The sequence below is a fragment of the Temnothorax americanus genome, unplaced genomic scaffold, assembly GCF_048541705.1.
Source record: "Temnothorax americanus isolate GAGA-0224 unplaced genomic scaffold, ASM4854170v1 Scaffold3, whole genome shotgun sequence".
NCBI classification, from domain to species: Eukaryota; Metazoa; Arthropoda; class Insecta; order Hymenoptera; family Formicidae; genus Temnothorax; species Temnothorax americanus.
In genome coordinates, this window is record NW_027509442.1 from 5,666,829 (window position 1) to 5,682,161 (window position 15,333).

At 40.4% G+C, this 15,333-nt stretch overlaps 2 protein-coding genes across 4 annotated transcripts; one reads left to right on the plus strand and one right to left on the minus strand.

Moving 5' to 3' along the window:
* Window positions 1-5,760: 5,760 nt before the first annotated feature.
* Window positions 5,761-9,978, minus strand: LOC143900093 (ATP-dependent RNA helicase DDX54). Of its 3 annotated transcripts, none has more exons than XM_077411064.1 (12): window positions 9,821-9,978; window positions 9,446-9,646; window positions 8,966-9,342; window positions 8,560-8,887; window positions 8,268-8,478; window positions 7,953-8,179; window positions 7,669-7,860; window positions 7,431-7,572; window positions 7,163-7,355; window positions 6,839-6,977; window positions 6,613-6,766; window positions 5,761-6,421 (listed from the first exon to the last, which is right to left on the minus strand). In XM_077411064.1, exons 2-12 carry the CDS (start codon window positions 9,638-9,640, stop codon window positions 6,243-6,245), a joined length of 2,337 nt encoding a protein of 778 aa, XP_077267190.1. In that variant the 5' UTR covers window positions 9,641-9,646; window positions 9,821-9,978; the 3' UTR covers window positions 5,761-6,242. The 3 variants fall into 3 exon arrangements, with proteins under 3 accessions (XP_077267190.1, XP_077267189.1, XP_077267188.1); XM_077411063.1 differs by having other exon boundaries at window positions 8,572-8,887; window positions 9,446-9,641; window positions 9,821-9,953; XM_077411062.1 differs by having other exon boundaries at window positions 9,446-9,641; window positions 9,821-9,953.
* A 205-nt stretch (window positions 9,979-10,183) lies between these two features.
* Cdc5 (cell division cycle protein 21) lies at window positions 10,184-15,234 on the plus strand. The gene is made up of 10 exons (XM_077411060.1): window positions 10,184-10,523; window positions 10,609-10,874; window positions 10,958-11,088; window positions 11,458-11,960; window positions 12,053-12,227; window positions 12,316-12,762; window positions 13,012-13,130; window positions 13,571-13,735; window positions 13,825-14,106; window positions 14,617-15,234. The coding sequence occupies exons 1-10, from the start codon at window positions 10,479-10,481 to the stop codon at window positions 14,857-14,859; spliced, it is 2,376 nt and encodes a 791-aa protein (XP_077267186.1). The 5' UTR covers window positions 10,184-10,478; the 3' UTR covers window positions 14,860-15,234.
* Window positions 15,235-15,333: the final 99 nt, after the last annotated feature.

The window sequence follows — 15,333 nt, forward strand, 5'->3', positions numbered from 1 at the left end:
GCCTACTTAACTACTTTCTATTCTATCGCAAGCGCACGTCACGTAATTATATATTCACGATTGTTTCTTGCCCGTCTGCCGTACATATTCATGGCTACTTACCTTCTGGCGTGCGAGTCGTTAAATTAAACCTAAAAAGTGCGGCGTATCTTCCGCAAAAAGTATATCGTAAATATCTTTCGTTTTACGATATTAAGATCTCCAGAATGAAGAAGGAGCAGAAGGGGGAATGGAATCGTGTGCATCTGCGTTTATTATAAATTATGCAATCACGATGATATACCTAATGGACTAATAATTGCGCATTTTCTCTGATCTTTAGAGGGCTCGTCCTAGAAAAGCAAATGCCTTTTACACAACACATTACTGCTACAGTGCTACTTAAAAGCGTAGTGTCACTCCTCGGCCGTCCCATCCCAAGTGGATGAGAATTTAAAAATTTTAACGGCATCGTTGTGACGTCATCGAGTTTTCGGAACGATACAAGCCGCGCGTATTTACGAGATACGCGTAAGTCTGTTTTTTTCGTCTGGTGTGGCGTAACCCGGCCGCGAATCCCGACAGAGAGATGCGAAGAACCGGCCGTGCTGTGCGACTTCCTGGAATGCTCCACGCTTTCTACCTGCGACGGGCTTAAATATCTCGGCGAACGTATAGAACGATACGTCATCGACCGGCACGGCACGTAAACGAATGCCGAACGTAATGAGCTTCCCCCTTCACGGACGTCCGTCCCCTTTCTATAGGATGCGGTAACTCTTTTTTCTTTCCCTATCTTTTTTTTTTTCTTTCTAATCAACTTCCACTTTAGCTCTCGCGAGAAACTTTCGGGAATCACCGCTGACGATGACGGGGCATCGCCGACATTTCGGTCGGGCCGTTGTTCGTGGCGACGGATTACTGACCTAGATAGCCAAATCTGTCGAAAACACAAGTTTTGCGATGTGTCTGCTGCAAGTTTTGCCGGCGAAATATAACAGAGTTTACTAACGGAACATAGTGGCGGATTGTCAGTAAAATCTGTCGTTTTGTACCTATTCCATTTGAATGATTGCGAAAGGATAGATTCTGCCCAGTTCCTGCTGGCGGTCTGCCGTCAGATTATGTCGGCAGACTTCGTTGGAACACGAGTTTAATGCGGACGCGGTTGATGCCAATCCGCCGTGATATTCTGCTCGAATAATCTGCTGGCAAACTGCTAGCATACCGCTAACATTGTGCTCACTGAGAAATTATCTAACGGATCCGAATTTGCCCGTTTGTCGCTAATTTGCGCGATTATCTGGCAAAAATCGCAGTCGCTTCCGGAATACTCATCTGAGTCGCGATTCATCTAGACCGCTTTTCGCGTCTCTTCTAAATCCTCCTCTAACTCGGCAAATCTTTCCTCTTGATCTCGTCGCTAATTTAAAACCTCTCCAAACGGGAATGCCACACGGTACGAAATGTACTCGAGAATTCGACGTGCTTGTAACACAAGTCGTTTGCAGTCGTCGATCATCGCGCGAGAGTCAGACCCAGACCAACCCAGACTTGACCCTGCGCCAAGTGCAACGACAAAGTAACGGACCGGCGCAAGGGCGGTCTGTGAACTGTCCTGTGCGACAAGCCTTTCTGACTTACGTCATTTTTGTTCGCCTTTTGGACACGGACGGTTCCTACAAAGAGGTTTATTTCGAGCAACATTGTTCAGACACGGACCTACAAGTAGTCCGCCATCTTGTGCTCCGCCTTTGATCAATATATCTCTCTCTCTCTATTCCAGAAACGTCTATCTACTGAAGTTCACTCTTTTGCTCGTCGTTTGAAAGATTGAAGAAATTAAGACGCATTGTCGTCTGTATTGTGCAGAAATTGCCAGATTAGCTTTGTTGCTTCATTCTTTAATTAACGCGCTCTTCAATAACTATAATACGTACTAAAAAGTAATGCCAGGTCACGTTTTAAAAATTGGCATTTGTTTTTCGATCAAGTGAGAGACGCTCATCAAGATGAAGAACGCATCCTTAAACGCATTTTAAAAAGTCCTTCCTGGAAAACGAAATTCCTCGCGTTAATGAAGTTTTCCTCGGTACGCGATGAGTTCAGGGACTTCCGGCGCATTCCAGAATACAAAGGGTCTATTATTATACGCGATACGTCATATATTATTCTGACTCAAGCGGAAGGCTACGAAAAGCGTGACGCCTGTTAAAATAGAACGAAATCATCGTGTTGCTGACGGTCTCCCTCCGTCTTTCCTTCTCCCTCTCTTAGAAATTAGATTGAATTCATTGAAATCTGCTCTCGTTAGTGACGGAGCCGGCTCGTGAATTGCGGAGGACGTTACCTCCCAGAGGCGTAATAACGAATCGCGGGACCTTGAGCGAAATAACGAGGCGGCCGGGCGAGGGTGCCGCCCGTGGCGGAGAGAAAACGCTAAAGAGAAAGGAGAAAGGAGGACAGCTGGAAAGAAAATAAACACGGATAATATCATGCAGCGATGTCTGATTGCTGTTAAGTAATATTTAATTATTTCAAATCTACGTTCAGAAAAAGGAATTCAGAAAACGCGGTGATTTGAAAAAATATATCCTGACAAATTCGCATAGGAGTCCCCCCCAAAAAAATTTCAAGGCACCAACATTCTTGAAAACTTCTCCTAAACATTCGTATCTTGCAATTTAGCAAATCGACTTGGAAATTTCGATTGTACGATCATATTCTACGACGTCCGATGTTCCTCTGGGAAAGAAAAGAGACTCGTCGAAAAGCATGCGTCTTTTATCGTGTTACGTGTGAAAACATTCTCCGAAAGATCTAGGGATGCATATATAAACAAAAGATATAAAAATCGCATGGATCTCGAATGTCTCGGCTATAATTTCGTCCTCTCTTATTTTTGCAGTTATACTTGAATTCAACGATTTCAGCCTAAGATTCCATTGAAATACAACTTTAAATATGCGGTGCAATTCTATATAGGCTCTACCGATCCTCGTTACGGTGGTCTCTGGACCGCGCGCGGAGGAGAGACTACCGCATCTCGCCCACTTCCTTTGTCATGCCGCTGCACCCTTTCCTCCTTCCACTTCCCCGACGATTGTTTTCGTCGACGACGTCGTCGGCCGGCTGAGTGCGCCGATGTAAGAACGAGAATACATATCCGTGTGTGTGTGCATTCGCGCGGGCATGAATTAATGTCGCGCATACCCGGCATACCGACGTCGGGACGGAGAGAGCGGATAACGGGCGGCCGGAGCGACGAGCGACACGTGATCCCCCGGTCACCGCGCATGGTAATATATTAACACGTGACCGACGTCGGGCAATATATATGTACGTTTGTTCCTCCGCCGTCCGCGTCGGCTCCGTCCGTAATCGGACGGAAGCGAGAGGATCGGAGATATACGGGGCTCGGACTTGTTATCGCGGTCCGCGCGCTTTATCCGTCACGATGTTGATTGTCTCAATGAAATCTTCGGCTCAGTCGTTGATAGTAAATAATAAGTGACCACGTTATTAAATTGATAATCAATTTAAATCACACTGACACATATCTTTAGAATACCAGATATACAATACTTTCCGTATCATATATCTAGTATTACGATATCTATAATAGTATATACGGAGTATATGTATGTATAGGATAGGATACGGAATATAATATATATAATAATAGAGGCGGAGACCGAGTTGCGATGAATTGTGTCCCGCGGCTCCTTCTCAAGGATCGGACAATGTAGAGAGAGAGAGAGAGAGAGTGAGAGAGAGAGAGGGGCGAAAGAGAAAAAGAGAGAGAAGGCGAAGGACCAAAAGAGACCTTGTGCCAATTTCTACGAATCTTTCGGGCGAAGCGCGTAATCGCTTGATACACGATGGCCGCGTTCCGCACGCGGCAGGAAGATTGAGAAGACGCGAGCGTGTGCGCGACACACACGCACGTCCAAAAATAGCCCGTCGCGCGCGCGACGTACTCTTCTCTGTTCTTTTTTCTTCTCTTCCTCCCGACTCCCGAGTCCCGACACTTCGCCGATCGCCGAGGGAGTCAGGGAGTCATCCGCGTCCCTCCGTCCGCGAACGCGCTCGCGCTGCAGGCTGCAGATGCTCTCTCTATCATAATAATCTCTATTTTGGGCCCGGAGGGTCGGCTGGCTGCGTTATTGTTGCGGCAGATGTTTCCCTCGTTCACCGAGCTAAAAAGCCGCCGAGTAGGGGAAGGTCGAGAGAGAGCTCCGAATGCATGCTACGCTCGAAGAAGCAAATGGGCAACGGCAAATAGACGAGCTAGACACGTCTGAAAGCCCAGTGGGATTGTCACACCGTGAGAGAGAGAGAGAGAGAGAGAGAGAGAGAGAGAGAGAGAGAGAGAGAGAGAGAGAGAGAGAGAGAGAGAGAGAGAGAGAGAGAGAGAGAGAGAGAGAGAGAGAGAGAGAGAGAGAGAGAGGAAAAAACAAGGCGTCACGAGATGAAGCTGGAACGAGAGAAAAGAGAGAAACGTTGACGATCACACAGAGAGACCAACGCAAACACGTCCGAGAGTCGTCCTTTTCTCTCTAATAACGTCTAGAATGACAACCTAACGGTATTTAGGCAGCGAAAGGAAATGTGTACAGGCTGTCTACTATCGGTAGAAATAAGGACAAAGAGGGAGAAAGAGAGAGATCAGCTATCGGGTGATCTCAAGGGAATTCGAAATCGAAGCGGTTCGAGTCTCCTTCGGATCCGGTTGCGCTCCAGCTTGCAGCCTCGCTTTACTAATTACGACGCGCGCGTCGTATACCGTACACCGTGTTGTTTTCTAGATCACAAACGGGGCATACGGGCACAAAGGGAGAAGGGCTTTTACACTATGACACAGATGGGAAAGCCGATCGACCATACGCGCTAATAAACTGTTAACAATAGTTAATGCGACTACTACCCGTCAGAGATCGATATTTCAAATACTTGCGCAATATTGTATAATTTTTTTTCTTTTTTCTATATATAATTTCCGCGAAGAGATAGCGCAGCCTCTTTATATTAGAAATATCCTATATGTTGTTCATTGGTATCTCTAATTACCGGGAAAACATATCGGGTTATCATTAATATATCATATAGGTGTATAAGATAATGTAAACGGAGCATTGTGTTACATTGTTATTCCACGCTACATTTCACAGAATATCTCTGCAGAGTGTGGCACTTTGTTTGATACGCTGAAAATTTTCCTAACATACTCTCTCGGGTGGAGAGCAGCCAAACGCTGCTCTCGCGGAAGCCGCTTGTGCACGCAGATCTTCCACCTCGTGTCTCATGCGGCCGTCCCGCGATACTCCCAAAGCGTTCAGAGAAAAATTTCCGCCGACGATCAACTCTCGACAAGATTTACGATCGTATCGATCCAGGTATTTTTCTTCCTTCGCGGCGAGCGAGAAGTTGCGCACCACCTCGATGATATGGAAGTTTTTTAAGGCTTCGCGCGAAGGCAAGCCTTAGCGAAGTCTTCGTAATACCTCGTCTTACAGGAGACTCCACACTGCCTCAGTTACGCAACGCAATTGTGACGGTAATGCGACGATGATGCTGCAAGGCCAAACGTCCTAAATCGCGTAACACCTGCTTATAAGGTCACTGCGCTTTCGAGAGATATTATCGAACTGTTCGCGATTATTTTAAAACGATGCGTCGTATTTGTGTCGTGCGTAATATATAATTGTTCATTTGCTACAACAATGACACAACTCGGAAAACAAAATTTTTCGAAAAATAGGCTTGATGTGTTTTGAATAATTAAATTTTTTAATATTATACTTTTAAATGCGATTTTGGTGCAATAACTGATTGTAGAGGAACAAAAATATCTAGCTATATATTAGCTCTTCATTCAGTGTATTGAATTTTCACCCTTCTTTTGCCTCTACGAAACTATATTACAATCGCGCATTCTTGATCGTAAAAAGATCGTTGAGGGACATTTGAAATGATTTGTATATTCTGATATAAAGTATACTTTTAATTCATAGCTATTTCTACTATACTATAGTACCTTCTGTGTTTTTCACTTATTTCTTCGCTCTAACACGGTCATGTTGATTACATGGCAAATATGAGTAATGAGAATGGTGTGAGAAAAGTGATAATTAGTAGAGATACCAAGAATGGAACAAAAAGAAACCAATGCGTAAAACTGACAGAGTATATACAATAATATAAAATATATATAATAATAATGTATTTTGGACATCGAAAACATCTTAATGTTTCCTTATTCCTTAATGTTTCCTGCGATTCTTTTGGCCTTTATTTTTTCTGCCGCTTTTCTGGCGTTTTCTTTCCAGCAACTTGCGTGCCTTCAAAATTTGTTCGGGTCTCTTCAGTTCATTCTTGACTTTAACTTTGTCTTTCAGCTTTTGATTGTGCCGCGCCCAATGCGTATTTGCTGTAGTTCGTACTGAAATGCAAATAAAGTATGCCAATTATTTTTATAATATTTGGAACGAATTAATGTATGCACAATATGAAAAGAAAAATTTATATAATGAGTGTTTTTAGATACATCGAGATTAAACATGTTATTTAAATTAATTAGATTAAAATCAAATACGTATAAATTTTATAATTGATGTGATCACGTTGACTTACAGTTTTTCGTCTGCGTAGGTTCTTCCTCGCTATCATCTTCGCTGTCGTCTTCATCAATCTTACTCTTCTCCTTCCACACGTTGTAACGATTTGTTTTATAGGTAGCAGGTATCCATACACCCGATTCAGTGCGTATTTTTTTCGCCTTCGAATCCTGTTGATACAACGTAAAAAATAAATTCATATTTTATGATAAGAGATTGTACATATAAGTTAATGTACGTACTCTCTCGACGGTAACCATTTTCTTCTTTTTCCTATCCCACTTCTTCAACTGCGTTTGAAGATGCCGACCCTCTTCATTGTCTGCTGTCAACTCCAGTTGCGCTTTATCAGCTTCAGTGGCAAATGTGTTAACCGCTAAACTGAAAGGCAAATAAACATATCGAATACAAACAATAATTGAAAATTAAGTATTTATTATTATGATTGTTATATACTTAATTTTAATAAAATTAGAATACATGTTAATGTTAATTTTAATATTTTCGTAATAATAATTGGAAGACAAGCTATAAAAACTGAAGTATGGTGTAACAGTGATTCTTACCCATCCTCTGTATGCTTGTCTGGTGCGGAATAAGGTATATAATATTCTTCATCCCGTTTTGTTAGACGCTTTTTCTTCTTCGAAATTTTGTATAAATCATCACCGCTTCTTTTCTTTGGAACTATTACCGTGCTGAACGCGGCATTAATTTCTTCCGCGTTGCTGGATGGCAGATTGACTTTTTGAGACAATTCTATGAAAATTGAAAAATTTAATATGAATATTATTACGTATATACGGTACATCTTGCTATCATAATAATATCTACCTGACACCATATTGATTTTGTCGATTTTATGTTCCTCCATTTTTTTGCGGAAATTAACAATACTCTCCTTATGAAACATTCGTTTCGCTTTCATCACTTGATAGTCCGTTGAATTTGTCTTCGTACCAATTTCAAATATTGTCTGTTACATGTGAAAGATTTGGATATTAAAATTAAAAGATATAACTAAAATTAAAATTGAAATATAATTGTAATATGTACATGAAGTGACACTTACTCCCTGCGGTCTGTACGTTTTCATCCTGGATATTAGATCTGCAGCTGTATGAGAAACGTCAGAGTACTGGGGTAAAATTCCAGCTTCACTTATGCGAAGCTCTTTAATTCTTTTGACACTTTCCGTCGAAGCGCCTGGTCGCGATCTGATGTATCGTTGATAGGCGTTGTTGCATACTTTTCGCATATTTGTCTGAGGAGATACAAATATTCATTTAATACAACAAAAAAGGGGATTAGCTATATTAATTTATATATCAAAGTAGATATGCTCGGTATGCTTACCAGATCGGTAGAGGTATTGTGCCAATTTATTAATTCGGCTAATTCTTCCTCTATCATAGCCTGTGGCAATTTTCCTACGGCGGATTCCATATTTTCCGTGGTTCCTGCAGTCGGCACTATTGTTAAAGGCCGACCGAGGAAAAGATGCAGATCTAAGAGATACGGGTACTCGTCTGAGCTCACAATATTATATGCTGTTCCAGCACGTCCAGCTCGAGCACATCGTCCTGCAAAATAGATTATGGTCAGCCAAGCGCTTTCGTGTTTTAATTGTAATAATTAAAAATAATTAAAAATAATTACGAAAGAACATACCTACTCTGTGTACAAAGAGTTTAGATTTTGCGGGAAAATTAAAATTGATCACACAATCAAGATGAGGTATATCTATTCCTCTAGCGGCAACATCTGTCACTATAAGAACCCTTACTTTACCAATTTGAAATTTGGCTGCGTTTATTTTACGCGCGGAAGGATCCAAATTGGAATAAATAAAGGTGTTAGATATACCCGCTTTATCCAATATCTATAAAAATTGTTTTATATATTTGATATCGATTACCAAAGTGTGTGTAGACCTAACAGAATATTAGGTCATTATGCGTACATTGATGACTACCTGATGAATGTATTCCACGTGATGCATAGTTTCCGCAAATATAATTGTTTGCGACTCGGGCTTAATAATTCTTTTTAGCAAACTAAGAAGTACGGCCAATTTCTCTTCAGGACGGCACGTAATGAAGGATAACGTCAATCCTTCGGGCAGCTTACTCTCAACGTCCAAACGAAGTAGAACTGGATCGCTAAGGCCAGCTTTTGCAAAGTCTACTAGGATCTTAGGTAAAGTGGCAGAAAATAATAATGTTTGACGTGATTCCGGTAATCTGTTCACAATCTCGTGTATCTGTTCGCCAAAACCCATCTCAAATAATCTGTAATGCAGTTTCATGCTTACCACTTTACCACAAACGCAAATATTAAAAATGACATAAGGAAAAAAAAACTATTACCGGTCAGCTTCGTCAAAGACAACGTATTCGACATTTTTCAATTGCAGATCCATCTCCACGCATATATGCAGAAATCTGCCTGGGGTAGCTACGATAATGTCAGGATTTCCATGAATTGTACCAAACTGATTGTCCATACTATCGCCACCCAGTATCACCGCTGCCTTTAATCCCGTAAACTTCCCCAACTCCTTTATAAACTTCAAGGTCTGCAACGCCAACTCTCGCGTAGGCGATAATATCAAGGCACGTGCGCCCGTCTTTGCTTGCCTCGCCTTGAGCTTTTCGAACAGAGGGATTAAAAAGCAAGCGGTCTTTCCGCTACCGGTTCTAGCCATGGCTACTATATCTCTTCCCTCGAGAGCCAGTGGTATAGTCTATGAAGAAATAAATTTTACATTAATGTTGATCAAGCTCTATCGTATTAAGAATGTTACAAAGTGGATTATATTCACTATAATATAAGCGTTCTTTAATAACCTTTCTTTGTATAGGTGTGGGTACTTTGTAACCGCGCTTGAGGATCCCTTTCAATATCGAAAAACTAAGAGCCATGGACTGAAACCCTCCAGATTTCTTCGAAATCTTTTTTTTAATATTAGAAATTTCGTTATCCTCATCATTGTCGCTGACCGCATTTGGAACGGCAAATCCAATAAGATCATTGTCCTTCATCCTGCTCTAGATAATCGAAAATATGTAAGACAATTTTATTACATACAATGTAAAATATTTATACTATATTTACAATATATCAAGTATATACTAAATTAATTTTATATATTTTTCTTAAATTAATTAATTCTCTTATATGATATGCTGTTAAAATATTTTTTTAGCGATGTATAATCTTACTTTGAAGTCTTAATTCTGTTAAACATCCAAATACTCAAATATCACGTGGAACAGAACCGTAACCTCACACAACGCGAAAAAGTAAATGGAGATGGAGGATTCTCAATCGCGTACCAGCGGCCACCGGAAGTCTTGTCCTGTTCTGATGCTGCCCTCTGAGAAAGTGATATAGCACGGACACGAACCCATGTACCGTTACCGAGCGAAACGGACGTAGTTAACGGTTGACGTCCATTTTCTCAGAGGACAGGCCGAAAATGCGACTTTCGCGGCATCCCCACTCCCCACCACTGGCTGGCAGTGCTGGCATCTGGCACAGTGGCTGGTGGCGTGGCTATCGAAAACCGCGATTCTGGCACCAGGGTTGCGTTCCAAAATTCACTCTGGGTAACTAAAATCTATAGTTTACGTCACGTATACACTATAGCATTTTAGTTAACTAGAGACTAGAGTGAATTTTGGAACGCAGCGCAGCCCTCTGGCATCAGTGCCATCAGTGGCCCTCTTCTTCCGCCGGCTCAGAAAGGAAAAGGAACGGCTGTTCTCAGGTTTCTCAGGTTTCTCTACTCTCTTGGATTGAGAAGGAGCAAGGGACCTTCCGCGCTTTTCATCATTGAAAATATATTTTTCGTTCACGCAACACAAATAGAAATACAAAATGCCACGAATTATGATAAAGGGTGGTGTGTGGCGGAATACAGAAGTAAGTGATGTTTTCTAACCTAGCACGTATGGGTATGTATGTGTATTTGTATAACTGTTAAATAAAAAACAAATTCTGTTTTCAGGATGAAATTTTAAAAGCGGCAGTCATGAAATATGGAAAAAATCAATGGAGCAGGATTGCTTCATTATTACACAGAAAATCGGCGAAGCAATGTAAGGCAAGGTGGTTCGAGTGGCTTGATCCGAGCATAAAAAAGACTGAGTGGAGCCGCGAAGAGGATGAAAAATTACTTCATCTTGCGAAGTTGATGCCTACACAATGGCGAACTATCGCACCGATAATTGGACGGACAGCTGCCCAATGCTTGGAACGCTATGAGTTTTTACTGTAAGTAACATCAGGCGTTTTATTCGAGTAGAACAAGCCACTGTGATTAATATACTTGTACTAATTGCATTGAATTATTTCAGTGATCAAGCGCAAAAGAAAGAAGAAGGAGACGATGCCGCTGATGATCCTCGAAAACTTAAACCTGGCGAGATTGACCCGAATCCAGAGACAAAGCCAGCAAGACCAGACCCTAAAGATATGGATGAAGATGGTAAGTTGAAAACTATCGTTGATAACACATTTTACAGTAGAACTGATTATACTTTACAAACTGTATGCAGTGTCCATCGTAACGGTCCCCACGATATTTTAAGCATCTTAAAAATCGTATGGACTATTAGGATGAACACTGTATTTTAAAAATTGTATATTTGCAAAAAATAAATGTAAGAGTTTTGGTAATTATATAGAATAACTAACACATAAATATAACTAATATATATGTCGAAATAGTTAACGCATACACTTTCCACGCAAAACGACCGCTGGCTAAAAACTTCTGAAGGTCAAAGTAATCCGAGCTTTGTTAGATATTCTATATAATTACCTAAGTTTCTAATAATATTGTGTTTTTTTACAGAATTGGAGATGTTGTCAGAGGCACGCGCTAGGCTGGCAAATACTCAGGGAAAGAAGGCTAAACGTAAAGCGCGTGAAAAGCAATTAGAGGAGGCACGCAGGCTCGCTGCTTTACAGAAGCGTAGAGAATTGAGAGCTGCCGGTATCACCGTGTCTCAAAAGAACAAACGTAAACGCGGTGTAAATTATAACACGGAAATACCATTTGAGAAACGGCCCGCTCCTGGTTTCTACGACACTTCCAATGAGCATGTCGATCCTTTGGCGATTGATTTTTCCAGAATGAGGCAACAACATTTAGATGGTGAACTCCGACAAGAAAAGGAGGAAATGGAGCGCCGAAGAGACAAGCAGAAGTTAAAACAGCGGAAGGAAAATAACATACCTATGGGTATGCTTAACAATGAAGAGCCGGTAAAGAAAAGGAGTAAATTGGTTTTACCAGAACCACAGATTTCAGATAAAGAATTACAACAAGTTGTGAAGCTTGGTAGAGCTTCGGAAGTATGTTCTTTAATTAACTTATTTTAAACTTATTTTTTATAAATAATAATCATGATATGTTTGCATGTCACTTCTCGCTTAAATTGTTATAGGTCGCACGAGAAGTTGCCACTGAAAGCGGTATTACACTCTCCGACAGTTTATTGGCTGATTATTCTTTACCTACAAATGCATCGGTAACACCTCGTACACCAGCCGCTACAGACAGGATATTACAAGAAGCTCAAAATGTCATGGCTCTTACGCACGTGGACACACCGCTAAAGGGTAAAATATAATAGTTTATAATACTTTATGAGCATATATATTGTCAATCTTGTGCTCAATTACACTTTATAAATATCCTCTTCTACAGGCGGACTGAACACTCCACTGAATAATCCTGACTTTACCGGCGTTGTACCTCCTACCAATGTCATCGCAACGCCGAATACAATTTTGGCCACTCCGTTCAGATCGCAACGCAGCGACGGAACGCCTATAAATTCATTCAACACACCAGGCGGGGCGTCAGTACGAACGCAAAATGGAGTTTTAGCGGCAACACCCGTTCGCGATAAGCTTAATATAAATCCGGATGAAAACGTGGATGGTTCAGAAACTCCACTTATACAGACGCAGGCAAAGAGCTCGTTGCGCGCGGTATTGAGTTCTTTACCGGCGCCGTGTAACGATTACGAGATAGATATTTACGACGGAGAGACAAACGAGGAGAGTACTAGTGCGCCTGCATCTGACAATGAGGTAATAGAGGACCAGGCAGATATCGATGCAAGACAACAGCAGGAATTATTAGAAGAAAGTAAGTCCTTTGAAACAATAAATTGATATTACATTACAGCCTTACAATGGATTTTCGAAACTGGTTTTATTACAATTGCTATTTTTATGGGAAAATATTGTAAATCCCTTGCTCAAACATCTTGATTAAAGCTAGAACGGCACACTGGGCGCTGTACACCCAGCGTGGCGAAATCGGAACTCTTCGGAAGTGTGACGTTCTAGAGTTAAAAAAAATGTAATTTAATTTAAATATTGTTCTTTCTTGCAGAAAAAAGAGAATTGGCACGTAGATCACAAGTAATACAAAGAGAATTACCACGGCCCGCAGATGTAAATATGAATATTTTAAGACCGTATATGGACACACCGCTGACTGATCTACAGAGGGTATGTATTTTTTTTGTATATGAAGACATTAATTTTTATTATTGATTTTTACGGATTAATTTCTCATTTTACTTTGGGGATTGAGTCATTGTGAACGTGGTATGAGACGATTGTGCGAAAGGAATGTGTATGGTTGGATGAAAATTATGTATGATGGATAAGATGATGGGGTGAGATGTCTTTAAAAATGCACAACTCTCTATGAGTCGCGATAGTAAGACTCTAGAGAGTCTAGAGTACGTGTCCAATGCGATCTTGATAGTCGATCTGTCGATGAGGACAATAAGTATCTTTGTCGAATTTGTTTATATATTTTAGTCGGCGCCGCCAGGCGTTTGCGAGAAAGGGGGTTTGCCCGCGCGCGACTAATTACCGTAATGCCGGACTGCCATCTTGGTAGGGGCACACGCGCTCACCACACTACTATTTTGTTTCTCTAGGCGGAAGAACTGATAAAGAGAGAAATGATCACAATGATGCACTATGACGCACTACAAAATCCAACGCATACAAATAGAAAGAGCGCCGCAACATCATTAGTCCAGGCTCAAAATTATTTGGAACAACATCCATATGAGACTTTCGAAGAGAGCGAGCTTGCTAATGTACGTATAAAATATAAAATATCTTTATCATTTCTGTGTTATTAACGAATAAGTTATTAAATTAATATTGTATTAATATTCAAATCTAGGCTAAGAAAACGTTAATCGACGAGATGGCAGTTGTAAAAGAAGGAATGGCTCATGGAGAGTTGAGCCTGGATGCCTACACTACTGTATGGGAAGAATGTCTGTCGCAGATTTTGTATCTCGAAACGCAGAAACGGTACACTCGCGCAACGCTAGCCTCGAAGAAAGATAGAGTGGAAGCATGCGAGAGAAAATTAGAGGAGAATCGTATGCATATGACAGGCGAAGCTAAACGCGCTGCGAGAATGGAAAAGAAATTGAAAGTACTTACCGGAGGTTATCAAGTAAGTAAAACTTGATATCATTATTCACACACACCACACACACACAGAATTTAACATAATTAGAGGAGGATATTGGGATGAGATCGCTGCCAGCTATCAATTTATATGACAATTTATATTATTATTTATATGATTAATTTGGCGCATTTTTTTATTTTTATGACATAAATACCTTGGGATAAATAATAGAATTAAATTTACGGTATGGATTTTTGAAAGCTTTTGTTTCCATGTAGCAGAAAATTCGAGAAAATTAAAATGTCCTTGTATTAATTGTACGGAACTCTGAAAATACAAACTGAATTAACATATCGTATTATATAATATTATTATAAAATTATAGAACAATTGGCTATGTTACAAAAACCTATTATAATAGAGCCAAGTTTTATAAGCTACATAGTTTCAAAAATTTCGTGTTTCATATGATTTGCTCGGTTGAAATAAAAATCTGCTTAAAGAAATTCTAAATTTACGTTAATTATAATTACCGTTTTGTTTCTTAAACAGACCAGAACACAAGTATTGACGAAGCAGCTGCACGATTTGTGGGAGCAGATAGAACAGGCGCATCTCGAACAATCGACATTTAAGTTTCTACAAACGCAGGAAGAGGCGGCAATTCCGAGAAGGATAAACGCGCTCATGGAAGATGTAAATAGACAGACAGAACGAGAACGCTCGTTACAAATGCGGTACGCACAGCTGCAAGATCAGTTGCAGCAGTGTCAATTAAATGACATGTCGTCTTAGGGACAATGCTTGCTGAATACATGTACCAGAATGTAACGTGTATTGCTTGCAACACATTTTACGTTAGATATCTAAGATTTATACGCCCACGAAAATCTGTGCTATTAAAATAATCTATTCTTCCCTGTTCGAAATCAAATAAGGATTCAATATGTCTATTGTAGCTGACAAAGGTAAATGTTATAATATTATTTTGACTTAATTAATTTGAATTATTTGACGAGAACGATAAGTTGATAAGAGTGGCAAATAATTATCACGGCAAACAAAAATTGTGTTAAAAGTCTGACAATGTACATTCGAATGTGATTCTTCACATGTTGCGTTTCCTTTATATGCTGTAAATTATTGTAATAATAAATCTCATGATACAAAGTTGTTGAGTGATAATACATGCTAGAAACGTATACATAACGATGAATAGAAGATAGCTTAAAGAAGAGTTTTACATAAAGGATAAAACGGATATATAGT

Coding starts and splice junctions, on each gene's coding strand:
- Cdc5 (XM_077411060.1), top strand. CDS start 10,479: ATGCCACGAATTATGATAAAGGGTGGTGTGTGGCGGAATACAGAA. Junction 11,961..12,052: donor AGCTTGGTAGAGCTTCGGAA/GTATGTTCTTTA, acceptor AAATTGTTATAG/GTCGCACGAGAAGTTGCCAC. Junction 13,131..13,570: donor CGCTGACTGATCTACAGAGG/GTATGTATTTTT, acceptor TTGTTTCTCTAG/GCGGAAGAACTGATAAAGAG.
- LOC143900093 (XM_077411062.1), bottom strand. CDS start 9,846: ATGTTTAACAGAATTAAGACTTCAAA. Junction 9,642..9,820: donor AACAGAATTAAGACTTCAAA/GTAAGATTATAC, acceptor TATCTAGAGCAG/GATGAAGGACAATGATCTTA. Junction 6,978..7,162: donor GACAAGCATACAGAGGATGG/GTAAGAATCACT, acceptor TTTGCCTTTCAG/TTTAGCGGTTAACACATTTG.